This window comes from Capsaspora owczarzaki (genome assembly GCF_000151315.2).
Source record: "Capsaspora owczarzaki ATCC 30864 unplaced genomic scaffold supercont2.12, whole genome shotgun sequence".
NCBI classification, from domain to species: Eukaryota; class Filasterea; order Ministeriida; family Capsasporidae; genus Capsaspora; species Capsaspora owczarzaki.
In genome coordinates, this window is record NW_011887303.1 from 753,902 (window position 1) to 779,041 (window position 25,140).

General features: G+C 52.8%; 9 protein-coding genes across 11 annotated transcripts; 4 read left to right on the forward strand and 5 right to left on the reverse strand.

Annotated features, from left to right (window-relative positions):
- Window positions 1–10: 10 nt before the first annotated feature.
- CAOG_06833 (tyrosine aminotransferase) lies at window positions 11–2,435 on the forward strand. Its single transcript, XM_004344404.2, has 7 exons — window positions 11–214; window positions 689–1,020; window positions 1,142–1,280; window positions 1,384–1,586; window positions 1,678–1,890; window positions 1,990–2,088; window positions 2,179–2,435. The coding sequence occupies exons 1-7, from the start codon at window positions 85–87 to the stop codon at window positions 2,284–2,286; spliced, it is 1,224 nt and encodes a 407-aa protein (XP_004344454.2). The 5' UTR covers window positions 11–84; the 3' UTR covers window positions 2,287–2,435.
- A 1-nt stretch (window position 2,436) lies between these two features.
- Window positions 2,437–3,922, reverse strand: CAOG_06834 (argininosuccinate synthase). The gene has a single exon (XM_004344405.2). It carries the CDS (start codon window positions 3,888–3,890, stop codon window positions 2,517–2,519), a length of 1,374 nt encoding a protein of 457 aa, XP_004344455.1. The 5' UTR covers window positions 3,891–3,922; the 3' UTR covers window positions 2,437–2,516.
- Window positions 3,923–5,288: 1,366 nt separating this feature from the next.
- Window positions 5,289–9,672, reverse strand: CAOG_06835 (the record flags this gene model as incomplete). 2 transcript variants are annotated; one of them, XM_004344406.2, is made up of 11 exons in its annotated part: window positions 5,289–8,131; window positions 8,280–8,329; window positions 8,388–8,471; window positions 8,527–8,610; window positions 8,665–8,748; window positions 8,806–8,889; window positions 8,948–9,031; window positions 9,112–9,210; window positions 9,291–9,374; window positions 9,448–9,531; window positions 9,593–9,672. In XM_004344406.2, 11 exons carry the CDS (start codon window positions 9,670–9,672, stop codon window positions 5,295–5,297), a joined length of 3,654 nt encoding a protein of 1,217 aa, XP_004344456.1. The 2 variants fall into 2 exon arrangements, with proteins under 2 accessions (XP_004344456.1, XP_011270680.1); XM_011272378.1 differs by lacking the exon at window positions 8,527–8,610 and having other exon boundaries at window positions 5,295–8,131.
- Window positions 9,673–10,868: 1,196 nt separating this feature from the next.
- On the reverse strand, window positions 10,869–12,433 carry CAOG_06836 (hypothetical protein). Its single transcript, XM_004344407.2, has 2 exons — window positions 11,766–12,433; window positions 10,869–11,614 (listed from the first exon to the last, which is right to left on the reverse strand). The coding sequence occupies exons 1-2, from the start codon at window positions 12,353–12,355 to the stop codon at window positions 11,026–11,028; spliced, it is 1,179 nt and encodes a 392-aa protein (XP_004344457.1). The 5' UTR covers window positions 12,356–12,433; the 3' UTR covers window positions 10,869–11,025.
- A 441-nt stretch (window positions 12,434–12,874) lies between these two features.
- On the forward strand, window positions 12,875–15,080 carry CAOG_06837 (glutathione synthetase). Its single transcript, XM_004344408.2, has one exon. It carries the CDS (start codon window positions 12,904–12,906, stop codon window positions 14,893–14,895), a length of 1,992 nt encoding a protein of 663 aa, XP_004344458.1. The 5' UTR covers window positions 12,875–12,903; the 3' UTR covers window positions 14,896–15,080.
- On the reverse strand, window positions 14,989–16,649 carry CAOG_06838 (rab geranylgeranyl transferase). Its single transcript, XM_004344409.2, has 6 exons — window positions 16,577–16,649; window positions 16,322–16,475; window positions 16,061–16,210; window positions 15,716–15,922; window positions 15,490–15,632; window positions 14,989–15,398 (listed from the first exon to the last, which is right to left on the reverse strand). The coding sequence occupies exons 1-6, from the start codon at window positions 16,634–16,636 to the stop codon at window positions 15,117–15,119; spliced, it is 996 nt and encodes a 331-aa protein (XP_004344459.1). The 5' UTR covers window positions 16,637–16,649; the 3' UTR covers window positions 14,989–15,116.
- Window positions 16,650–16,824: 175 nt separating this feature from the next.
- On the forward strand, window positions 16,825–17,475 carry CAOG_06839 (hypothetical protein). The gene has a single exon (XM_004344410.2). The coding sequence runs from the start codon at window positions 16,832–16,834 to the stop codon at window positions 17,372–17,374; it is 543 nt and encodes a 180-aa protein (XP_004344460.1). The 5' UTR covers window positions 16,825–16,831; the 3' UTR covers window positions 17,375–17,475.
- Window positions 17,404–21,289, reverse strand: CAOG_06840 (polyphosphate kinase). Its single transcript, XM_004344411.2, has 4 exons — window positions 19,082–21,289; window positions 18,157–18,954; window positions 17,785–18,057; window positions 17,404–17,692 (listed from the first exon to the last, which is right to left on the reverse strand). Exons 1-4 carry the CDS (start codon window positions 21,197–21,199, stop codon window positions 17,504–17,506), a joined length of 3,378 nt encoding a protein of 1,125 aa, XP_004344461.2. The 5' UTR covers window positions 21,200–21,289; the 3' UTR covers window positions 17,404–17,503.
- Window positions 21,290–21,658: 369 nt separating this feature from the next.
- CAOG_06841 lies at window positions 21,659–24,996 on the forward strand. 2 transcript variants are annotated; one of them, XM_011272379.1, is made up of 9 exons: window positions 21,659–21,674; window positions 22,414–22,604; window positions 22,678–22,749; window positions 22,817–22,888; window positions 22,962–23,033; window positions 23,096–23,253; window positions 23,314–24,374; window positions 24,448–24,523; window positions 24,591–24,996. In XM_011272379.1, exons 2-9 carry the CDS (start codon window positions 22,414–22,416, stop codon window positions 24,830–24,832), a joined length of 1,944 nt encoding a protein of 647 aa, XP_011270681.1. In that variant the 5' UTR covers window positions 21,659–21,674; the 3' UTR covers window positions 24,833–24,996. The 2 variants fall into 2 exon arrangements, with proteins under 2 accessions (XP_011270681.1, XP_004344462.2); XM_004344412.2 differs by lacking the exon at window positions 21,659–21,674 and adding an exon at window positions 22,095–22,164.
- The last annotated feature ends 144 nt before the right edge of the window (window positions 24,997–25,140 follow it).

A 25,140-nucleotide genomic window follows, 5' to 3' on the forward strand; every position in this document is an offset into this window, starting at 1 on the left:
GCATCTTCTTGTTCCATTTGGAGCATTTTTTTCTCTCACTCTTCATTTTGTGATCCAATCACTTATTCACACATCACTTCAATAATGACGCGCACTGGCTGGGATGTCAAGCAGTCCGAGACGGCCAAGCACACCAGCAACCCAATCCGCGCCATTGTGGACCAGCTCAAGATTGTCCCATGCCCCGGCAAGGACCTGATCTCCGTCTCCATCGGTACGAACACCCCCTCCCCCTCCCCCTTTCCTCTCCCTTCCCCTCCCTTGTACTTCTGATGATGGTCAGCGTCCCATTGAAGCCTCCTCCCTTTTTTTTTTTTTTTTTTTTTTTTTTTGGATGAGGGTCACGGCTCTTTGTCTCGGCTGTTGCTCGGCTGTTGCTCGTCCTCCCAGCGTTGTGACTCTGCGCGATGGGGGTCGCCTGGACATGTGGATGACATACGCAGCCTCTTGTGCTGCGGTCATGCGCGACGAGTGTGGAGGGGGGTTGGGTGCTGGTCTTGCTGATGTGGACGCAACGCATGTGTCCTACTCACAGCCACACTGCTGCTGCTGTGGAAAAACTCCAACGTTACTCTCCCATTGAACATTGAAGAGCGACAACTGGTGAATCATCATCATCATCAGTCGTCTACATCAATCAATTTTGTACCAAACTCACAGTTGGTTTTGCGCGGTTTCTCGTTGACAGGCGATCCGACCGTCTTTGGAAATTTGCCGACGCACGACTCGGTGGTCGACGCAGTGATCGACGCAGTCAAGTCCTCCAAAGCGAATGGATACACGCATTCCACCGGATACGAGCATGCTCGCGAGGCCGTTGCGGAGCGCTATTCGCACCCGGATGCCCCGCTCACCAGCAAGGACGTGATTATCGCGTCGGGCTGCTCTGGTGCGCTCGATCTGGCCATCACGGCGCTCGCCAACCCGGGCCAGAACATTCTCATCCCTCGCCCGGGATTCTCGCTCTACCAGACTCTTGCCGACTCCAAGGGCATCAAAGTCCGCCATTACAATTTGCTGGTAAAGCACACGCGAGTTTGCGGTCACTTGTGGGTTGTGCTTGAGTTTTATTCTTGACTTGCATTGCACGAGAATCTTACTTCTTGTCATGGTCTGTTTTGGGGGCGGGGGCCAAAAACAGCCGGAGAAGAACTGGGAGATCGACCTGGAGCACTTGCAGTCGCTCGTTGACGACCAGACTGCAGCGATTGTTGTCAACAACCCGTCCAACCCGTGTGGCTCCAACTACAGCCGTGCCCACTTGCTCGACATTCTGCAGCGTACGGCGCGTATTTTGCGACCGCTGTGCTGTTTGCTTCCTTGGTTTGTTTTAATTCATTCCTGCTCTGTTCTCCTCTTTGGTTGTCTCCTGCAACTCCGCAGTGGCCGAGAAGAACTTCCTCCCCATCATTTCGGACGAAATCTACGCCGACATGGTCTTTTCGGGTCAAGTCTTTGAGCCCATGGCTCCTTTGACAAAGACCGTGCCCATTCTCGCTTGTGGCGGCATTGCCAAGCAGTTCCTCGTTCCCGGCTGGCGTGTCGGCTGGCTGATGATTCACGATCGCAACAACACCTTCAAGGAGGTACTTTGACTTTTTTTCTTTTCGTGTCGTGGAGCTCCATTTTTGTAGTTTGTTGTGGTTGATTCTGACATCGACTTTGCAATTTGACCAGATCCGCGAAGGCTTGCTCAAGTTGACGACGCTCATTCTTGGTGCCAACACCATCGTCCAAGATGCTTTGCCGACCATGCTCCACAAGACCCCGCGCGGCTTCTTGACAGCGACGCTCGCGACCATTGAAGAGCATGCCAAGCTGAGCTATGAGATGTTGGGCAAGATTGACGGTCTTGTTCCGATTATGCCGCAGGGTACCATGTATTTTATGGTGAGAAGAATGTCTCGGCGAGCGTTCTTGGGACAGGAGGAAGTGGGCTGCAGGCAGGATGAAAAATTCACGGGTTTTTTTTTTGGTGTGTTTCGACAGGTGGGCATCCAAATTGAAAAGTTCAAGGACATTGCCAATGACATGGACTTTGTTCAAAAGCTTGTGACAGAGCAGTCTGTTTTCGCTCTTCCTGCCTCGGTAGGTTTTTCCTTTTTTTTTTTTTTACGACTGTTTTGTTTTTTTCTTTGGTTGTCCAATGCTCATGTTCTGCTCTGCTTCCGTATGCAGTGCTTCGCCTACCCCAACTTTTTCCGAATCGTCATCACCGTGCCCAAGGACAAGCTGAAAATCGCGTACGAGCGCCTTGCCGAGTTTTGCGCTCAACATCGCAAGTGATTTTGTCGTTGAAGCCGTTGTGTGTGCGTTACTTGCTTGATTCTATTGTTTCTTTTAAAAATTCCCCGGCTCCCCGCCGCCCCACCTCAATTCTACCGAAAGCATGCACATCCATAGCTTGTCGATTCAGACAATGCGCAACGGAAAATACAGTAGAATGGTAACTTTTTGTAGATTTACAAATCCTCGTTCACCCCTCTTTTGTCAAAATTCACAAAACTACTAGATCTCTACTTGGAGACATACGCCAAGCCGTGGCCTGCAGCACCGCCGTTGCCTTGGGCATCCATTGCGGCACCATAGTTGTAGACCGAGTGGGCGGTTTTTTGGGGCAAGTTCCAGATTTCGATAAAGCCAGCCGATGCGTTCTGGTTGAAGGTGGCCGACTTGTTGAAGGTGGCCAGGCTGTGATCGAAAAGCGAGTGCGGCGAGGAGAGCGAAACCACGGTGGCGTTGCCCTTGTACAGCTTGACAAAGACGGTGCCGGACACCTTTTGGTTTTGGCTCTCAATGTAAGCGTGGATGTGGTACATGACGGGGTCGTACCACTTGGCGCCGTAGGTGAGGTATGCCCACTTGTTATCCATAATGTACTTGAGCTCGTTCTCCTCGCGAGTCGAGACGAGGTACTCGAGCTTGCGGTGTGCCGAAATAAGAATGGTGGCGGCAGGGTTTTCGTACACGCCGCGGACCTTGAGGCCGACGACGCGGTCCTCAATCAGCTGGAAGACACCAACGCCGTGGTTGCCGCCAATCTTGTTGGCAAAGCGGATAATGTCGGAGAGCTTTTGGCGGGGAAGGGGCTTGGAGGCCGAAGCGACGGCGCCGGCAGCGTCGGGCGACTCGATGGCGATGGCGACGGGGACGCCCTTCTCAAAGTCCACGCGGAGGGTCTCGGCGGTCTCCGGGGCGGCCTCTGGGGTCTTGCACCATTGGAGGATGCGGTCGAGCGGGGGAATCAGCTCGGGGTTTTCAATCTCACCGCCCTCGCCAGTGTTGGCCCACATGTTCTCGTCGTACGAGTATGGCGAGTCCTTCTTCTGCTTGACGGGGATGTTGTGCTTGGCAGCATAGTCAATCTCCTCGTCACGGCCCATGCCCCACTCGCGGACGGGCGCGATGGTCTTGAGCTTGGGGTTGAGGGTGGTAATGTAGCTCTCAAAGCGGACCTGGTCGTTGCCCTTGCCGGTGCAGCCGTGAGCAACCACTTGGCAGTTGTACTGGGCGGCCATGCGCACGGCAATGCGGGCAATCATGACTCGGCCGAGCGGGCAGCCGAGCGCATATCCGCCCTGGTAGTCGGCGTTGGCCTTGATGGCCTCTGCGAGCAGGTCGTCGGCAAACTCGTCGGTGGCGTCCACGACGATGGCTTCCTTGGCGCCCAGCATGAGCGCCTTCTCGCGGATGGCGGTGAGATCGTCGGCGGTTTGGCCGAGGTTGAGCGTGAGCGCAATGACGCTGCACTTGTACTCTTCCTGGATCCACTTGAGCATGACGGACGTATCGAGACCGCCGCTGTACAGCAGCAAGCAGGTGGCAAACTCGCCACGGTGGGCCTCGTGCGAGGCGACCTTCTTGTATGAGTTGACTGCCGTTGCGTCCATGATGATGATTTTGATTCTGGGGGTTTGAGCTGCTTTGAGGTCCGACAGACAAACAAAACAAGATGATCCAAGCAAGCGATCATATGAGAAGTGAGTCAAATGCAGTTCGAATCCAGCTCATCGATCGGACACTCGGTTGGTCACAGTTTGAACTGAACAATAGAAAAAAAAAAAAAAAAAGAAAAAAAAAAAGAAAAGCCAAAAACCGCACAATTATTGAAAAAAAGACTGATATTTTTCGTATGTTTAAAAGTTTCGGTTTTAAATGGTTACGATACGAAAAAGCTCGTGATATTTTGTTGGGCAGATAACAAAAAACCACGACAACAGATAAGAAGATAAGAACGGAAAATTGAGTCGAAGCGATTTTTCATGACATCATCATCAATAATCACCACGGAAAAGAGGAGGAGTATTGCATCAAAATAAGCGGATTTCGCAATGTGGTGGGTAGCGCGAAGGAGAGAGCGGAAGGGACTGAGTGGGGGTCGAAGGAGAGGAAAGAGAGAAAGGAAAAATTGCGCGGGAAAACCGAAGAATTTAAAAAAAAAAAGGCGCATTGTGGTAGAAAACGAGAGAGCAAACGACCCGTTGAACATGTGTGAAGATCTGTTCTTGGCAGTGATGGGAAGAGGAAGGGAAGAGAAGCAAGCATCAAAGCAGAGAGAGAGACAGATAGAGAGAGAGAGACAGATAGAGAGAGAGATAGAGAGAGAGATAGAGAGATAGAGAGGGAAACCGGACACTGTGGAAGAAGAAGAAAAAAAAAAACGCTCCGCCGCGTGTTCACGGTTGTATCATCCATCCAAACACAAGACGCATTCACACTTTGAAAACGAGAGAAGAAAAGCGCAGCAATAGAAGAAGACGGAGAAGGTGGACAGCGGAAGGAGATTGAAACAGATTGAAACGAAAAAAAGGGGGAAAATGCGGTTTCGGAATAAGCACAAAAAAAGCAGCGCACTTTGACTTTCACTTACAATCAAAGAAGCAAACAAAAATGAAAAGTGAACGTGGATCTCAAACTTAAACTGGGCAAAAGACGAGATACACAATCACAAGATAGAGTAAGAAATAAAACAGCATCAAAAAGACTCGGGAGCTCAAAGTGGACAAGAGCACAAATCAAAAGGGTGGCAAAAACACAACAGTCTGACGATCACCCGAACGTCACCCGACATCCATCCGACCGAGGCTTGAATAAAGTACAGCACTGTATTCTATTCTCTACGACAACACCAGCTCAGCCCAGCCTCAGAGCACGGGTACAAGGAAGAAACCTCCGTCAACAAAGTACATTCAACGCTCAATTCGTTGCAACGAGAACATGCACACAATTGAAAAGAATCAGACATGAAAGCACAATCTTGACAGCGAGTGAAGACAAAACACGACGTGCCTGCATCACGGTGTTGAAGTGGATGGCGCGGAGGAACTGCTTGTAGCATTGCCACTGGAGGAGCTGCTAGCAACGTTGCCACTGGAAGAGCTGCTTGGCGCATTGCTAGAGGAGCCGGCGGACGAGCTGCTCGAAATGGAGCTGGTGCCATAGATGGACTCTCGCGCGTGCGTCGGACAGACCCAACGAACCTCACCAGTGCTGAGCACAACAGCTCGCTCCAAACCGGCAAAGGACTTGTACTCGTCTTTCTTGGATAGGAAAGCAGCCCATTCCCTTGCTGCCTCTTGGGACGAGTGTGTGACTTCCGAGGAAGCAGCAGATGCAGGCGCTGGTTGCTTTCCCTTCGCGCTGGAACCCTTTTTCTGATCGGCGTGGTCGAGCAATCTTTGCAAGTAGGGCAGAGCCTCGAGCGGGTCTTCCAAAGCAGTAATGGCTGAATCAACCGCATCCGTTACATCTGGTCCACCAGGAGCCAAACTGGCTACCTTCAAGAACGGACGCACAAACTCAAGCAGGCTTCGAACACGGGAACCATACTTTTTCAGCCACTTTGAAAACTTGGCAATTTCGTAGCCGGGATGACTGTCGATACGATGCCACTCGGGCTGGTTGTTGGTACCCATGTGAGCGCATAGCAGGTGCGCAGTGTGGCTTGACTTGTAAAGATCCGTGAGTTTGGAATGCCACTTCTTGGTCGGAGGTACCACGACAAACAACAAGGGGCATGGTTTGTCCAGCAAGTCCAGCTGCATTTGGACTTGACTCGTGAAAAAACGAGCGATTTCATCTTTCTGCTCCTTTTGCAAAGATTCTGCTGCGTCAAATCTCGAATCCAAAGCTTTGGCAAGCTCATCGATGCGCTTCAAAACTGTAGACTGGATCAGCCGATCAAACTCGACAGGATCAGTTTTGACCGCATTTGGAATCGATCCAATGATGCCATCCAAAGCCTTATTGAAACGCTGCAAGTCCTGCGATGACTGGCCGGCAATTTTTTGAAGCTGCTGCACTCCAGAGGAAGTCACTTGCTTCTCGACTTCGCGAACAGAATGGATGGCCGCCGCACCAACTTCCTGCAATGCTTGCTTTCCAGATGCAATCAGTTGTGCTGCGACAAGTGATGCAGCTTCCGTCGCTGCTGTTTGGATCTCGCTCGCCGGTGCCGGTTGCGGCTCGAGTTGCCGTAGCGCTTCGATATCCTCCGGTGTGGGTTGCGAAACTGCGTTCAAGCGACGCTGCAAAAGCGAGCTGAGAACAGGAAGCCATTCCTCCTGGCGGAAAGTGGCGAGCGTGTGCGAACAAGATAAGTTTTTCATCTTGTCAATCACCGCGTCTCGAACTTGAGGTCGGAGCAGCCACCTGCACGGTTTGTCATGAGGCACCTGCATGGGACAGCGCAGGTAGGTTTCCCACGAGATTCCAGGATACCAATCCGAGCTGAGCTTGTCCAGTATCTCAATCAGGGTTGGCAGCAGCTCCTCTGGATGTTGCCCTCGCACGGTAAACTCGAGGCGCACATTGGAAGCGTTGCGATGAACACGGAGTAGTGCTCGAGGACCGCCGTAATTGACCAGAACAGCATCTTTCCACGCCATCAAATTGAATTTCCGCTCGTGAAAGCGCACAAGCAGCCTCGAGAAAAATCCCTCCAGCAAAAACTTGGTCTCCATCACAATAGCAACTTCATGCGGCTCGCCCGCTGCAGGCTTCAGAGACCATCTACTAGGGTCAAACTCGTAAGCTGGCAGGTACGAAGGGATGACATAGCGAGTGCCAGAATCGGTTCCAGGCTGATCGCCATCGCTCATCTTGTACAAGAGCTCGTATCGCTGAAGGAGCAGCACAAACTGATCACAAATCGCAGAATCGATGCCCTTCCAAGCGTTTTGATGCAGATTTGCACGAGTCACAATGCCATCCTTGACCCATCGATCTTGAGGTTTCTGGGTAATCACTCCAGTCAGGACTGTTTTCGTGAACCATTGAGGGTTCAAGATGACTATATCGTCCAACGAAGCGAGGAGAGTGGCAGGTTGCAACGCGGGAACATTGGACGTGTCTGGGGTCGCTGAATTGGCGAGACGATGGAAAACGACCCAGCCTTGAAAACGCAAGAGCTGCATGAATGCATCGATTGCTCGCCCGCTGAGACTCTGCGACTGGCCAAGCTCGACAATTTCATGCCATCGACAGAGGGGTGGTTGTTTCTGGGCGGTCAACCGATCAGCTCGCTTTCGGAGCGAGTCTCTGAACTGAATGTATCGGCCATCCAATGGCCGATCGTAGAATGGCATGTCTTGTCCCGCTTGAAACAATGCAGTCTTGAGTTCCGGCATGCTCGGGGCCCCCGTAGAGTTCCGCGCGTTAATGTAGACGGTCGAACGCACGTTAAACGAAACACTTGATTCTTGCAAGGTGCTGAGCAAATTAGCAAGATTGTGGTGTTGCTCTTGCTGCCGCTCCGAAGTGTATGACGGATCATCAATGTGAGTTCCAACGAGAATGATATCGGCGTTTGGAACGCAAGCGTGCAAGCTGCGTAGCCAAAAGGCAAGGCGCGAATTGAGTGATAAGTCTTCACGCACGTCAAACAAGACCAAGTAGACTGTTCGTTCACGAAGAAAGAACTGGTGCGAAACCAGATAGACTTCTTGACCAGCGAAATCCCAAACGATCAAAATCATGGATTCGTGTTTTGCACGCAGAATGACTGTCGAAATATCAATACCATCGGTGGAATTGGCAATGCTGAACATATTGGAGAACGCCTGTCGAACATAACCGTCGGCGATTCCCCGAACAAGCGAGGTCTTGCCGACTGAAGGATCTCCAAGAACGACTACGCGGACTTCCTGACATCAAGCCGAATCAGATCTATCCTGACTATCAATGAGTCTGAAAGTGGCGGGAAAAGTGAGAGCAGAATGGGGACGTTGGACAAACTCGGACGAAGCGGAAAACTTACAATCGCAAGGTTGGATGGATACTGTGGCGGAGAACCGTTTCCTCCACATAACCGATCTGATTGAACTCCAGACTAACAATTACTCAGTGAGAAATGATGTTGCTGGGCATTTAACATTTAAACGGCTTACTTGAGATTTTGCAAGGTCGTATTCTTTTGGAGTGCTTCCGAGATGGAAAGAGCCCCAGCGTTTCCGATCTGATTAAGCCACAGACTAACGATTGCACAGTGAGTTGCGTTGATGGGCATTCAACGTTGAAACGGCTTACTTGAGGTTTTGCAAGGTCGTATTCTTCTGAAGTGCTTCTGAGAGGGAAAGAGCCCCAGCGTCTCCGATCTGATTAAGCCACAGACTAACGATTGCACAGTGAGTTGCGCAGTTGGGCATTCAACATTGAAGCACTTACTTGAGAATTTGCAAGGTCGTATTCTTCTGAAGTGCTTCTGAGATGGAAAGAGCCCCAGCGTCTCCGATCTGATTCGATGCCAGACTAACGATTGCACAGTGAGTAATGCTATTGCTGGGCATTCAACATTGAAGCACTTACCTGAGATTTTGCAAGATCGTATTCTTTTGGAGTGCTTTCGAGATGGAAAGAGCCCCAGCGTCGCCAACCTGGTTGTCGCTCAAACTGTTGAGGCATTGAGTGAAAGAACTCGTCGATGAATCTTGCTGGCGAATTAACTTACATGAGCTTGGTGAGCGTTGTGTTCACCTCGAGTGCTTCAGCAATTGCTTGCGCTCCGACCTCGCCAATCTGATTGCCGTGAAGACTGTCACGCTCCTGTCAGTGCCACGGTTCGGCAACCCGAATCCGTCACTCGATCTCATTCATCACTGCCAGTCAACTTACTCAAGCTGGGTGAGCGTCGTGTTCACCTCGAGTGCTTCAGCGAGTGCCTGCGCTCCAACATCACCAATTTGATTGTTGAACAGTTGGATTGTTGAAAGGCTGTCACACTACCGTCAGCGACACGGTTCGGCCGCTCAGATCGGTCACTCGATCTCATTCATCACTGGCAGTCAACTTACTGAAGCTGGGTGAGCGTTGTGTTCACCTTGAGTGCTTCAGCAATTGCCTTTGCTCCAGCATCACCAATCTGACCGGAGAGCAGACTAGCAAGGCATTGTCAGCTTCGGCTGCCCTGATCTGTCGCTCAATCTCATTCATCACGGCCAGTCAACTTACTTGAGCTTGATGAGCGTCGTGTTCACCTCGAGTGCTTCAGCAATTGCTTGCGCTTCAACATCACCAATTTTGCACCAACTTAAACTGTCGCCTCATGTCAGTGTCATAATTCAGCACTTTTGTCTGTTTGTTTTTGCTCTCTTACAGGAGCTCACCACTCGCATTCTTGACTTGCTCATACCACTGGCGCTGTTCTGGCGTCATCGCCTCGCAAGACAGCGGCATGGCAAACCTGAACACAAACAATCACAACAAATGAGTGGATTCTCTGAGTGTTTTCGACCCTGCTCATCAGTCTCTGATCGCTGCTGCTGCACAGAGCAACTTTGCAGACGATTCTATTTGTCACTCCACCATCCGCAGCAGCAGCAGCCATGCCCCCACCATGCCCCAAGGCACAAGCTGTTTGATCCTTCTGTTGATGGTGTTTGGAGGTCACAAGCTTCACGCATTACAATCATACAGTCCTCCCTTCCTTCCTCTCCCCGCCTCAGCTTCGCGTTTGGTGAACCGACAGTCCACCAGCTGCCCTCCGAAGTTGTTGGGACGACAGCCCAACAGCGGCCCTCAGAAACAAGCAACGGCTGATCTTGAACGAGATTGAACAAGATTGTTGTTTTGTTTGATTTGAGATGTTGTGAACAAACCAAACCTACGTCACAGCAATGCAGAGAGAGTGAGCTGTGACGTTGCACATCTTCATTTGTACTGCATTGAGTTTGTTCTGATTATCCTGATTTTGTAGTTGCATTCATGAGCTTCGAAGTGGGAGGATTGAAATGTAACAAAACGAACAAAAGCGAGCTTTATTAGACTATTGGCAAACTGATACGGAAGAGCGTTTCTTTTGAAGCAGGGCAGTTATTACACTATCACGAATATCTGTGAATTGCAGCCAGCTCTGGAGAAGAGGGAAGGAGGGAAGAAACTTGGCTCATTGCAACGTCCACTGATCTCAAAGTTTGAGACTGAATCCATTGGTTTTTGCACCACCCTCACGTTCTGTGGCCAAGCACCCATTCCGTCAGAAGCATGATAGAGTATCTGAGAATACATCTGAGCTGCTCAGTCCTTTTCGCAGTCGTTTTGTAATGGAGCCTTCGACGCAAAAGCAAACAGACGTGTTTCAGACACTCCGCCAAAGCATTCGAGGTCGGCACGCTCCTGCTTGCGTTGTTGATCAAAATCCAAAAGCAAATTGTTCAAATCTGAGAATCCAATAATAACGCAATTGAAGTGGAGGCTTTGATGCTGGACTGACTTGACTTGAGCTTGAGCTTGGCAGACTTCCATGTTATGTAGCAGCCGGACGATTCATCACGATTGAGCAAAGCAAATCATTCACTTGAACGACTCGAAACAATCAATTTTGGGTTGATGTAACCGCGACCATACATTCAAGTTATTTGATGATGGTATTTCTTTCATTCAGTCTGTTTATTCACTCAATTCGTTGCAACGAGAATAAAACTGTAATGGTCGAGAAACCCCAAGCTCGACATCAAATAGCACACACACACACTTTCACATACAGCATTCGCAAAAGCCAAAGTCAAGGACACAAAAAACACGCCCCCCTCAAGGTGGTGGCAGCATGCAAATCGAGTTGAGGGCATACTCGGCGAGCATGCAGATGACTGAAAGCAAGGGATGGTAACGATCGCCTGCAATCAGGGGCTCTCGCTTGGAAGCGTCCCAACCACCAACGAGGTTGAACTGGTCGAGAAAGTGCCAGCCCGAGGTTTGAACGAAAATGTCGTACGCAACGTCATTCATGGCGGAAATTTTGCCAACCGTCATTTCAGCACGGCTTGGATCTTGCGTAGGCAGTCGATCGGATGTCGGTGTTGTCGACCGCCACACCATAGCGTCGGCCGACAGCTTCATCTCGTTGTGGAAGAACAAAGGCCACTTTGAAAGCTGTTCTCGGTATTGAGGCACTGGAACATCGCGCGAATCCCACAGCCCCACATTGACAAAGACGCGGTCTGGCTTGCGATAAAGCAAACTGTCAGCGCCCAAGCCTTGCCGGGCCAGCAGCCGAAGGCGGTCTTCCTCTGGGAGCTGCAGTCCCACTCTGAAATTGTCCAGCAAGTGTTCGTCTGTTGAGCCACCGATAAACAGCTCTGTCAAAAGTACCTGACCGAATGCCAGGAATTCCTTGTTTCTGTCAGCGTGCAATGCACAACGCGGTGAGACAACGTGCCAAACAAACCAAGAGGCACACCCACAAGACATTCACACGCAAACAAACAAACAAACACACAAACAAACAAACACAAACAAACAATACAGCGATCAGTCCGGTCCGCTCTTACTCGTAATGTGGCGCAATGGTAAAGCGATTGTGCCTGTCCCCCGACATTTCGAGCGGTTCAAAGACCTCGGGACCAAGCAAGAGAGCGGTTCTCTCAAACATTTTGCGAGTGACAGAGTCGCCAATAAAGACAATCCACTTGTTCTGGCCGGCGCCGCGCTGGAGGCACTTTTGGAGCTCGTCCGGATAGCAGCCCGCGATGGGCCGGATTTCAGTCTCACACACGTCCTGACTGAACGGCAAGTTGAACGCGATCGGATCGTGTCGCCTGTCTGGCGGGCGGTCGACGCATGGCGCAATCGCAGTGGCGCAGTCGAGCGCCGTCCGCTCGCAGACCTCTGCACGCCACTGAAGCTGCGGCGTGATGGGAGGTTCTTCTTCAGTGTCAGCATCAGCGGCAGTGCCGTCGATTCGGTGGTTGTCGCCTGGCGCCGCTGGTTCGGCCGTCACGACAGACACGACAGACACGACTTGCGCCACCACTGGCACTGTCGGCAGAGTCGGCCATGCTGTTGGTCGGTTTGCAAATGCGACCAGTAAGCAAACGCCAACGAGCACGGAAACAGTCAGCGTGCGAGTCGACAGCCGCATTTCGCAAAAAATCCAAAAACCCAAAAACGAAAAACGAAAAAAGGCTCAGAAAATAGGGGAAACAGCACGCGACGAAACTGAGACTGAGACTGAGACTTGCGCCCCCCTCCACCCCGCTTCTGCTTATTCCCATCCCATCCTACTGCTTCGTTGTTAAATCCGAGGCCTCCTCGCACAAAGCCCGAGTTCATCCAAACAAAAGTACAACGTTCTTGAGCATCTTTGTTCTTGAGCATCTTTTGCAAAGTGTCTTGTCTTGTGAGCTCTCTGATCCTTGAGCATCTGGTCGTTCAGCTGAGCATCATCTTGTTCTTGAGCCGAGTTCATTGAAGCGCCACTGATCTGTTCTTTGCGCTTTTTTGAGCCTTGATCACTTTGATCACTGTGATGCTTTCTGTTCCTCTGAGCATTTTTGATCTTTTCATCTTTGATCTCACGCATTTGCTGTTCTCGCATTTTTGTTCTCTGAGCATCTTTGATCTCTGAGATTGCTTTTTTGAGCTCATTCTCCGTTTTTTCTTTTTATTTTATTTTAAATAAAAATTAAAATGTCCGTTGATCCTTCTTCAGCGACGGTCGAACTTGCGGCTGACTCTGCGTCCACTCTGACTGCCACTCCGACTGCCACTGGGACTGCCACTGCTACTGCCACTGCTACTACTGCTACTGGGACTGCGACGGCTGCAGTGGACGCGACGCTCGACTCGTCCTGGTACGCGGAAACCTACCCCGTCCCGGAGGTCCACGAAGCCTTCCTCTACGCGCTGGTCGAGCAGGCCAAGGACTATGCGCTCACGCATGGCATCGTCATGACGCCAAAGCTCGTCATGGCCATGGCGCACGCAGAGTCAGCCACCGCCAGAGCGTCGTCGGCCTCATCTGCTGCAGGCGCCGCGCAGAGCAAGTCCGCTGCAAGCGGCGGCCATCCCAGTTCTGCTTCAGGAAGCGGATCGAGCAGCGTCGGTGGCGGCGGCGCGGCGGGCGGATCGGCGAGTGCCGCCTCGGTTGCTGGGCGCCCGGGCGGCGGCGTCTCAGTCACTGCGACAGTCACACATGCGCCATTCACCTTGTTCCCGTCGCCAATCCCGGCTGCAGAGCTCAAGCGGGCACAGGCGCTCCAGCCGCACTTTAACGAGCTCATTCACCGGGTGAGCCAGAGTCCCGAGTTTCTCGCTTCCACCCTCGCAGAGGCTGCGGAGAGCGACGTCTTCACTGCACACTTGCTGAGCATTCTGAAGACGGTGAGTGCAGAGGAGAAGACCCAAAAGGTCGTTCTCGGCATCCATCGCGCCGATTACATGCTTCACGCCGACGCCTCGCTTCAAAGCGTTGCTGCCAATGATGATGGCGAGGAAGTTGCCTCCGCTGCCGCCGCAGACGACGCCGCGGCAGGCGATGCAGTCCACGCACAGAAGCGCAGGCGCGTGGATCGCGAGGGTGACGCCGCGAACGATCAGTCCGACTCGGTCGCCACGGCTGTCTCCACCCTGCCCGACGCCCGCCATCGTTCCTCGACCTCCAAGACACCACGACTCAAGCAGGTTGAAATCAACACGATTGCCGCGTCCTTCGGCGGTCTTGGCTCCATCACCACACGCATGCACGAGTACATCATGTCACGGCACAACTTTAAGAGTGAAAATCTGGCATTGCCCGAGAACGTTGCGCTGGCCAAGTTGGCGGAAGGCATGGCGCAGGCCTGGCGTCTCTACAACAAACCGGGCGCCGTCATCATGATGGTGGTGCAGCCTGGTGAGCACAACTCGTACGACCAGCGCTGGATGGAGCACACGCTCTGGGAGCGGTACCACGTCAAGATGATCCGTCAGACGCTCACAGAGATTTACACGTACGCAATCCTGGACGACGTTGAAAAGGCACTCTGGGTGGATGCAAGGGAGGTTGCCGTGGCCTACTTCCGTGCCGGCTACTCGCCGCTGGACTACCCGACCGAAGACGAGTGGGACGGCCGACTCCTGATTGAGCGCTCGCGTGCCATCAAGTGCCCCAACATTGGCTACCACCTTGCGGGCACCAAGAAGGTGCAGCAGGCTCTCTCCACCCACGAGGCGCTGGCGCAGTTCATCTCCGACCCGGAGGTCATTTCAGACATGCTGAGCGTTTTCATGGGCTTGTACTCGCTCTCTCCTCACGAGAATGGCGACGCCATTGTCAAAACCGCCATCGAGCAGCCGCACAAGTTTGTCCTCAAGCCCCAGCGCGAAGGCGGCGGTAACAACCTGTACGGCGAGGATTTGCAGCGCGCTCTGACCGTCATGACCGCCCAGCAACGCTCTGCCCACATCCTGATGGACCGAATCACTCCTCCCAAGGTTGCCAACTACATTGTGCGACACGGCCTGGCTCAGCGCGGCGAGATTGTGAGCGAGCTCGGCATTTACGGCGTGTTTATTGCCGACGACAGCCGTATTATCAAGAACGAAGCTGCCGGTCACTTGCTGCGTTCCAAGCTTGCGTCCTTTGACGATGGTGGCGTTGCAGCTGGTGTCGCTGCTCTTGACAGTCCTTTCCCTGTTTAAGGGACCAAAGAGTTGGTTGTTTTTGAGACGGCACTGATTTTGGCGTTGAGAAACATTTTGTCAGCTCGGTGAAACTCGCTGTTGATGGAAGTTGGATTGTATTGATGTCTTGCGTGTAGTTTACTGTTCTTTGTTGGTGACGGTGCGGAAATACACTTTTTTGTCGTAGAACAGGACAACCCAAAACACAAGCGATGTTCGGCTCGTCCACCGTGCACGACTTAAGGCGTCTGGGAGAGATACTGCTGTAATGCCAACGTGGGCAAGCAAAATCTAGCATCGACGGCCTGGATGGATGCATGGCCAAGGAGGGCCAGTCCCGCAATGGCGAAATGGGTGTGAAAAACATCGGCTCGCTCGTTCGGTCGAGGGGCAAGCCCTCCCGTAGAACGATTTTGTGTCGAGATCAAGTATTGACACGCGCCTTCTAGATTGATACGGGACTTCCAGCCAGAGGGGTCTAAAATGGCAAGCGAAGCCAAAGTCCACCAAGCGTAGCACGCCTATACAGGGAAATGTTGCATCAAAGGACATGGTCAACACAAGCGAGAAGAATACAGTGCGACTGTTTCTCGAACATGGGAGCAGACTCACATCATGAATCTTCCCAGGACGTCCGTTCAGGCCGCCAGAATCACGCTGCCGCTCAACCAGCCAGTCGGAGAGCTGTTGCTGCGCGCGTTGGTCTAGTTGTGAAAGTCGATTCAAGATCGCGAGCGTCGCAAGACAGCAGAATACTGGCCAACAATCAAACAAGCAAACAAGCAAGGTTGAGTGAAGGATCAAGTTGTCGTTAGCCTCAGAGAGCAAACAAACTCACTTTGACCTGCATGCGACTCTGTGTCAGGCACACTTCCGAATCCAAAATCCCAATTCTGGCATCTCATTAGATGTGCAACTGCAGCATCCACCTTGATTGAGTCGAGTCCGTTCAGCAGGTAGAGCGTGGCGATTGCGCAGTACGTTGCTCTTGTGTCTCGCTCGCCCCATTCATCGCACGCAAAAGATCCGTCTGGTTGTTGCAAACCTATCTCCAATGTAACAATGTTGAGATGTGATTCACAACAACGACAACAAGCAACACCGTAAGTCATCTGCAGTCTGTAAAATGTTGAACGTTCCCTTCCCATTCCCTCCCGCCCCAATACTGTGAGAGCACACCTACCAGCTACATAACGTATAACGCCAGCAATATCAATCGTATCAGCCATAGTTCCATCCGTAGATCGCAGTGATTTCTCCAACAAGAGGACTTGGATTGCGCTGTATGTATGCAGCATCGTTGCGTCGTGTCCCAGTGCTCCCGCAAAGCCGCCTGTCCAATCATCCATCCAGTCAACACCATTCAGAAAAAATACATCCGTATCACCTTTGTACTCTTTGACTGAGATCACCATTTGGGAAAAGCATGAACTCGCCGCCTCACCGTTCGGTTGCTGGCAGTCGCGAATGTATGCGACCGTCGCCGCTCTGTTCAGGCGATCTGGCATGCCCATCAGACACAGTGCATTCAGGCCCCAGTAGATGCCCGACACGCGCAGATGGTCGGTCACACAGTGCTCAAAGTCGACCTCTGCCTTCTGAGCAAGACGCCCAGATCCACTCAGTCAGTCCGAATTCACTCAGTGCCACCACAACACTGCTCAAATTCATTCCGAGTTTTGCGCGCATAGTGAGTTACATTCTCATAGCTCGCAATGTAAGCAGCAGTCTTTTCAATCTCAATCACAGCCGAATCCATTTATTTGTGAGAGACTTGAAGACTGAAGCTGACTTCAAAACTGTTAGATTTACATGTATGTACATACAAGTGCAGTCTTTTACTATCCTCGTAAGAAATCCTAGTCACACAACTCATTGCCAGCTTTGCTTCAATTCTCACAATCTGACTTGAATCTGACTGAAATTCTGAAATTTGTCAAAACACAGCTCAGAAATGAACAGCGCGCGACTCCTGCGTCTCGTTGGGCAGAGCGTTGCTGCGCCCGGCGCTGCTGCCATTGCATCGGCGACGACGATGGGACAGCCGGCATCGGGCCAACTCAGCAGGCTGGCGTTCATTCAGCGCAATTCAGGCGTATGGAACCAACGCTGCACTCCCGTCGTTGGACGAATGTCCACTCGGGCCAGCACTCACAAGCATAACACCAACCAAGTAGACAGCTTGAAGGTCGTGGCATCCCCAGAGCGTTCGGACGGCGTTGTCGCTCAAATCAGCGGCCGCATTCGCACGACCGGAGGCGCAGAATCGCCCGACCGTCACTTCTTCCTCAGGGTCGAGAACACGGGAATGTACGGATTTTCGGTGGCAAAAGCAATGGCCGAAGCGGTGATGGAGCGCAACGCCGAGTTTGTCACGTCTGGCGCGCTACCGGCGTTTGCGTCGCCAACCACGATTGCCTCCAACGTCGAGACAGAGGTCATCCCGCTCGTCAACCATTGCACAAAGCAGTACTGGAAGCACCTTCAAAGCCAGTAGCGCAGATGCAACAGTCAAGGCAGCGCTGTGTACAGAAGAATAAATTGTTGTACATATGGTAAACTTCACACACATGAAAATAAATCAATCAAAAAGATATATGAGAGCTCTACTCGAGCGGGGTTGGGTCTAGAGACGAGATTGTTGCACGAGCTTCATGAGCGAAACTTGCACGTCATCAGCGCGCGCAGTCGTTGCAGACTGAACCGAATAGCTGCCATCCTCTTGCATTTGACAGGCTGTCGAGGTGCTGAGGTAGAGTCGCATCGTACGTTCCAGATGAGAGGCAATCAACGGGTCGCGCACAGGCAAAGCAATCTGTGGAACACAAATAGAGGGGTGAAGGAAGGGGTGAGGCTTGCGGGGGAAAAAAGGGAACAAACAGTAGCTTGTTGGTGAACCTCTCGTACCTCGATGCGCTTGCTCAGCTTTGAATGGGCCCAATCTGCACTGCCGACAATGTACATCGGACCAGATCTAGGTAGGGCCAGCTGAGAATCGTTCGAATTGGGGTTGCTAGAAGGCTCGCCGTTGGCGTCCTTCCAGCCGCTCCAACCGTTGCGAAAGTAGAAGAATCGTGTGTGCTCGAGAAATCGTCCAACAACGCTGATGATGCGCAAACTGCGAATATTCCGCATCTTGGGAGTGATACGGCTTGGACCTCGCACCGACAGGAAAATATTCTGCCAAAATGCAACCACAAAAAAAAAAAAAAGTGGCAGCAACAAAGTTACTTTTCAAATCTCGACTGGCCGCCAAACAAACAGCGACCTCAAACTCACAGCACCCGCCTGTGCAGCTTGAATCAGGGCCTCTACGATCGCACCGTCATCCAAAGCATTGCAACACGCAAAAATGTCTGGCAGCCCGTCGTCGCTGGAATCGGACTTGGCTTTGCTCTTGGCCATCTCCGTCTCGTGCGCAATCAACGCAAGAAAGCGATCGCGCATGTTGAAAGGCGAAACGAGAACATGTTGGGTGGGAAACTCTGCTTCTTCGCTGGCAGGCAAAGCCGAGGTCGGGACAGGTTCGGTCGGTGTTTCTGACTTTGAGGCCAGCAGTTGCTTGAAAAACGACAAGGAAAAAATGGCCGCCACGTACAGGACCAGAGCGGCAAGCAGCGCAGACAACCACAAGACAACCTCTTGCCAAATTGGCACTCCTTCGGCCGCGACGCGCGCCAACAGCTGGGTAATTTCAGCAGTAATCAGCGGGTTGGAGGTAAAGTAACTCAAGTCCGTGTAGCGATCGCATGTGCTCTCATTGTAGTTGCCCGACCCGATCTGAGCATACAGGCGCTCAGTTGGCGCCGCGGTCCCGGGCCTGTCACCGCCTTCTCGCCGCGTCACAACCAGCAACTTTGCGTGCATAATCCAAGCTTGCCGACCAAACAGAACGCGGCAACGGCCCGTATCTCGCAACCGACGAGCCGCCCACGCGTTGCGTTCCTCGTCCAGCGAGGCTCGGAGCTCGACAATGCATGTTACGCGTTTCTGAAAGGTGGTAGCAGCCTCCACCAAGCTCTGTACCACGGCCGAATTCTCCGCTACGCGATACAGGCTAATGGTAATGTCGGTGACCTACCAGATTGACCGAAAATGACGCGATGTGTGTGAGAGAGAGAGAGAGCAACGATAAGCGCCCCACCCCCAAGCTCAACAACCAACAGCAACTCAACGTGGCCAGCAACGCAAGGAAAGCACATACCTTGGGATCAAGACAAGCCGCCCGCAGCATGGCCAGCACCGAATGGGTCCAACTGTGGAACGGATGATGCGCCATGACGTCGCGCTCGGTGAGACGTTCGAAAAATCGGTCGGCAATCTCGGGGTTCATTTCGTTCAGCGAATTTGGCAAGAAAGCAAACAGCGGATGAACCACGGGACGCCATGGCGGGAACTTGAGTTGCGGGTTGCTGACCGCGCTGACTAACTGGTCCAGACGATGCAAGTGCAGCAGCGAAGCTGACTGCTCTACGATTCTGAGTTCCGGAAGTCCCGCCAACGCTGAGGTGGCGGTGTGGGCCGAAGCAGCTCGATGGCCGCTTGCCAGCACGAGCAAGACACTTTCCAGCGGCAGGTCGAGTTGGGCCATTAGCGACCACAACCACGTTTGATAGACAGCGCGCATCGTATCCGCTGGAGCACACGCTGGACACGGAGACTGGAGGGAGCAGGTACACAGCGGCTGGGCAACGAATCGCACAATGCGAGCGTCCTGTCGTTCCTGTAAGAGCTGCAACATGGATTCGGGGATTGGTATTTCGGAGGCAGAGTCGTCGTCCTGTCGTGGCGTATCTGCATGAGGGTGAGAATCACGCAGTATGTGCACTCCTGCGCAGATATATGGTGGCGAGAGTGAAGTTCCTGTGGACTGAGGAAGAATTGCTAGCTTGGCAAAGAGGGAAAGCAATTGTGGGTGTTCGACAGCCACTTGGCGCAGAGACAACGCAACGGCGACTTCCACCGGGACAAACGCATGGCGATCGTTCTTTCGCGCCAGATACAACCACTTGCCCGCGACTGGTGGAATTTCAATCCACAAGAACTGCTGCTGCTGCTCGTCGGCTTGGTCTTGGGCGCCGGACGGTCGAAACCAACTTGGGAAGAATGGAGTTGTTGAGGAGGATTCAGCTTGCCCCGCCAAAGAAACGGCAGCGGCACTGCCCACAAACAAGTGTATTGTGCCAACCGCTGCATCCAAGGACGCTGGGTGAGGGAGCTTTGTCGAGATGCGTAAATGCGGAAGCAGCTTGGTTTCACACTGCGCAATAACTTCCGACCGTTCGACGACGGAGAGGGTGTTTGGATTGGTGACAATGTCAATTCCAACCGCCGCAAGGTCGGGTTGTAGCTGGCGCGCAAAGAGTTGCCGCATCCGACACTCGAGCTGGCTAATGTGCTGGTTCACTTGCAAATACTCGGGCAGCAGCACCATGCATTTGTCGTTTGATTGCAAGACCGAACTGGTGGTTGGAGCGACGGAATCAGACGTATCTGGAGCTGCTGCCGCAGCGTACCGCTCTAACGAACTTTGTAACCGATGTAGCTGCGAGTTGTTGGTGTCAGGTTGGCCATTGCCAGCCTCAGTGCTGCTACTACCACTGTCAGGCTGACTTGCGGCCTGCTGCTCGCGACGCGCTTGGTGGAGCAGCGCCACTGGGAGTAGCTCGGATGGGAGGGCACCCACCGCCCAGTCCGACGTAGCGTCCATCGATGTCTGTGTCGAGTCCCGACTGTCTGACGGCCGCTGCGACGATGGCGTCGCTGGTGTTGCCGCCGTTGTGCGCTCAGGCATAGCGGCACGACTGGCTTTGACGGCCGCGTTGGCTTGCGACTGTTCCAGCTCGAGCTTGCCCAGCCGTTTCAGCGAGAATGCATCCAACGACGACGCGACAATCGCCAGGAATCGCAGGCGCTCCAGCAACGGGATGCATTCACCACCACCACCACCACCAGACCAGTGCTCCAGTGACGAGGCAGCCGGAGTTGGGGTCGGCGTTTCGACCGCGTCGCCTTGCCCGTGCGCCCGCCTTGGCTTTGGTCTTGCATCACCATCCAACACGGCTGCTGCAGCAGCAGTAGTATCGGCGAGGTCCAGCACGCGGTCGAGGAAGGCCAGCTCGGCGTCTCGGCGGCTAAACCGCATACAGTTGGCGGCAGGACTTTGCAGCGCTGGTGGCTGTGAGTCGGGCTGGTCTGATGCTTCAGTGACCATTGTGCGATGATGGTCTCCATGATCACGATGGGGACCATTGGCGTGGGTTGGCGATGGGCAGTCCATGGCTCGGTTGGAGTCAGAATCCGAGCCAGCACCACCGCTCATCCCTCCTCTTCACTTGTGGCTCGCCAAAGAACAAACAAGCAGAATATAAAGTGAATGATGCGCTAGTCTGAGAAAATGCAGAAAATCACAAGCAAAAAATGACTGCGATTGTTTGATCTTCTGTGCGACCTGAATTCGGGCCTGAATGGGGGTGGGCTTGAGCTATTGCAGCTTCATGAACACCAATCCTGTTTTAATGTTGCTTTGCTCTTCTGCTCGACCATGCAAGTCGGGGGGGGGGTGAGTTGTGGCTTGAACTTTGTTTCATTCAGACGAAAGCGAACGAAGTGAAACAAGTCACTGTACTCGTTGGTACTGTACTCGGCCATCCCTTGCTGGCCGCCTCGCCACTCTGCGCGCAACACCCGCAATTGACCCTGCGTCGCATTCTATTTCATTGCCACAACTGACTTGAATGTGCCGAACAGACGAGGACGATGATCACTCTTTGTATTTGTTCTCCCACTTGACAACGGTTAGCCAATAAGGGCCCCCCTCCACCAATTGCGAGTCCCGCTGTTGCTTCCGCTCCATCCCTTCTGTATCTTGACTGGATTGAGCTTGCTGCAACAGAACAAGGAGCACATCCGAAGGATCAGAGGCGAGAGAGAGAGAGAGAGATAGAGAAGCGAAAGAGCGGCCGGGACAGAGAACGAGGTTTAGAACCCCAGCTCCCTCAGCTTGCCCCTCCAGCTTGTCGTCGAGCTGCCCCCCAATGTCGATGTTCAATGCGGCGGCAATCACCGAACTAGAAGCAAAGACAGTCGGCAGGAGAAACGAGTAGTAGATTGCTTTATTGGGTTTTGGGTTTTGACCCTCGGGTGACCCTGGCGCTCACCTCTCTCCCACCCCCATCCCACCACCCCACCACCCCCGCACCCCCGGAAAATCGACAGAGGCGTTTCATTCGTGGACAAACAGACGCCAGCATCCTCTGGAAAAAAATGCAAGGCTGCTCCAATACTGTATGCACGCAAATCATCCGCAGAGGGCAGGGAAAGTTGAAGCGCGATAATCGGGTCAACTTTGGGAAAGGGGGTTGAGCGTGACCCAGAGGGGAAAGGAGCAGCTAGCAAACAGCACACACGCCTAGCTTGCAGACTGTGTGTGGGAATTTCGAAGGACAGAGATTGGGGGACAACCTATGGAGCGACTGAATTTTACATTGCGCTCACCTTTGAATATTCCGCCAATGCTTGTGTCTCCGATGCCAGATGAGATCAAAAGGACTTGCCTTTGGTCTGCTTTTGCTGATGTGCGTGATTCAGCACGTCCAATTGACACAAGCAGTCAATGCCTGTGGCCCTGGCGGCGCGTGCGATTGCTCGGACGGAACTTCCGTCAACTGCATCGGCAACTCCCTCACAACCATCCCCAGTGGAATCCCAGCGACCACAACGCTGCTGTAGGTGCTGCCGTCGAGTTGAGATGTGAATTGAATCATCATGACCCTCCCCTGATTTGCCAAGGGTTGATAGGACGCTGCAATCCAACCAGATCTCTCGGATTCCCGCAAATGCATTCGCAGGGCTGACTGCGATGCATACACTGTAAGCAAGCAGCGACAGAGAACGAGCCACGCTGACATGGCTCACTCCTTGGCGACTCTATCTGTAGATATCTACATCAGAACAAGATCACCAGCATTTCCGGGTCTGCATTCACAGGCCTACCTGTGCTGCATTCGTTGTGAGCAAGCAAGGACACAAGAATCACGCTCACCCCGACATCCAGCTCACTCGTTTGCAACTCTTATTTGTAGGTATCTATCGGACAACCTGCTCACCAGCATTCCGGCTGACGCATTCAAAGATCTCAGTATGCTGAATTACTTGTAAGGCAAGCACCTGAAAAGCTCGCGTTCCATTCAATTTTCTCACTTCGAGATACTTTCAGGGCCTTGGAAAACAATCCCTTCACCACTTTGCCGCCCGGTCTGTTTCAGGGGCTGCCCTATGTCATGTTTGTGATGAATCTGGCCCCCAACAACTTTACCTATGGTGGGAACTCTGTCGCTCCGCCCAGCACATACGGAAGTGCTTCCGAACCACATCGTACGTTTGAGAGGCGATTGCACTCTGAATGTGACCATCTCACTGACGTTTGTACTGCAGCGTGTGATGCAGCCTGTGCCACCTGCTATGATGCTGGGTCCGGTGCGTGTTGCGCACTCAATTGTTTGACCTGCAATTCATCCGCTCCCTGCACTCAGTGCTATGATGGGTATGGCATGACGAGTGGATCATGTGAATTACAACAAGGCGGCGGCGGCGACTCAGCGGCTGTCATCGCTGCTGTTGTTGCCTCTGTTGCCGGTGTTGCGATAATTGCAGCGGTATTTATCGTGTTGCGGCGCAGGCGCTCGCAAGGCTTCGTGAAGCGACCGAACGATTCTGCCGGTCCCGTCTACCAGGAGGCTGTTGAACTGGCAATTTCTCCTCTGAACCATCCGACTCAGTCTCCCAAAAACGATGGCAGTTCAGTTTACGACAACGTCGATCCAAGGCAGCCACAACCTTTGTACGAAGATTTCTCAACGCCTTCTTCTACAGAGGGGCTCTACGACAATGAAAGCCCGTATGTCACGGGCAGCAATTCTCGTCGCGTTCGTGAAGGCTTGACCATTGTCAAGTACCTTGCCAGTGGTAACTTTGGCGATGTGGCACTGGGTCAAGTGGCGTTCAACGTGCTGCCCCAACGAGCGCAGGCCTTGCTTGGACGTAAAGCGCCGTCTGAAGCCGTGCAAGTCGCAGTCAAGAGTCTCAAGTCCAACGCGGACGAACAATCCCACAAAGACTTTGAGAGCGAGGCGACATTGATGGCTCCGTTCGTGCATCCGAATGTCGTGCGTCTACTTGCGGCTCTCGTAGAGTCAGAGCCTCATCTCGTTCTGCTCGAGTTTGTGCAGTATGGCGATTTGCACACGCTGTTGCAAAAGTCCAAAAAGCAGTCGTTCGAGTGGTCTGAGAACGAGCAGGTGCATGCCATCCGCCAAATTGCACTTGGCATGGAGTATCTGGGCACGCTCCACTTTGTTCATCGTGACCTTGCTGCTCGAAACTGCCTTGTTGGCAAGGGGATGGTGGTCAAGATTGCCGATTTCGGGCTTTCTCGCGAACTGACCGATGAGAACGATTATTATCGCATGCAAACGCGCGGCAAGCTTCCTGTGAAGGTGAGTTGAGCGTGTGAACGGGTTGCTGTTTGCGGTTTTGATACTCATTTTATGGCGATCCTGCGTTTTGTAGTGGATGGCGCCGGAATCAATGACTTTCCGCAAGTTCTCGTCCATGTCCGATGTGTGGTCGTTCGGCGTGACCGCCTGTAAGTCGAGTCGTGTGCTGTGAAAATTTGCACTTGCATCTCACTTATTGTTGGTGCATACTGGTAGGGGAATGCCTCAGTTACGGCGCAATGCCGTACGGCAACCTCGAGGGGCGAGCGACTTTGGCGCATGTGGAGGCTGGTGGACGACTGCCTCAGCCGGAGCACTGCTCAGCTGACCTCTTTGGCCTGATGTTCAGTTGCTGGAACACTATTCCGGAACTGCGACCAACCTTTACGCAGCTCATCAAAGGGTTGAAAGGCTTTGAGGATGGCACGCCCATCCGCGAAATTGGAGCGATGCTGTAAAAGCGCGCCACTGGCCAGTGGGGGCTCGTTTTCTTGTTGTCGCGTACCCCGCCGCCCGATCGAGCAATGGTGCTTTGGTGGCTGTATGACGAGGTTTCCAAGTAAATTTTCCACGCTGATGCATGGCGCTTGCTCCCGGTTCAGAATACAAAAAGCGCGAGGAACAAAACGTTTCTGAGTCACTCGACTACGTTCGATTCTGCCAGTTCCACTCGTTATGCATCGCTTCCGAAGTAACTTCTCGGTGAAATGTCAGACAGATCGCACGTTTCCTTGTTTCATTTCCTTCTTTTCATTCTCCTCCTTCA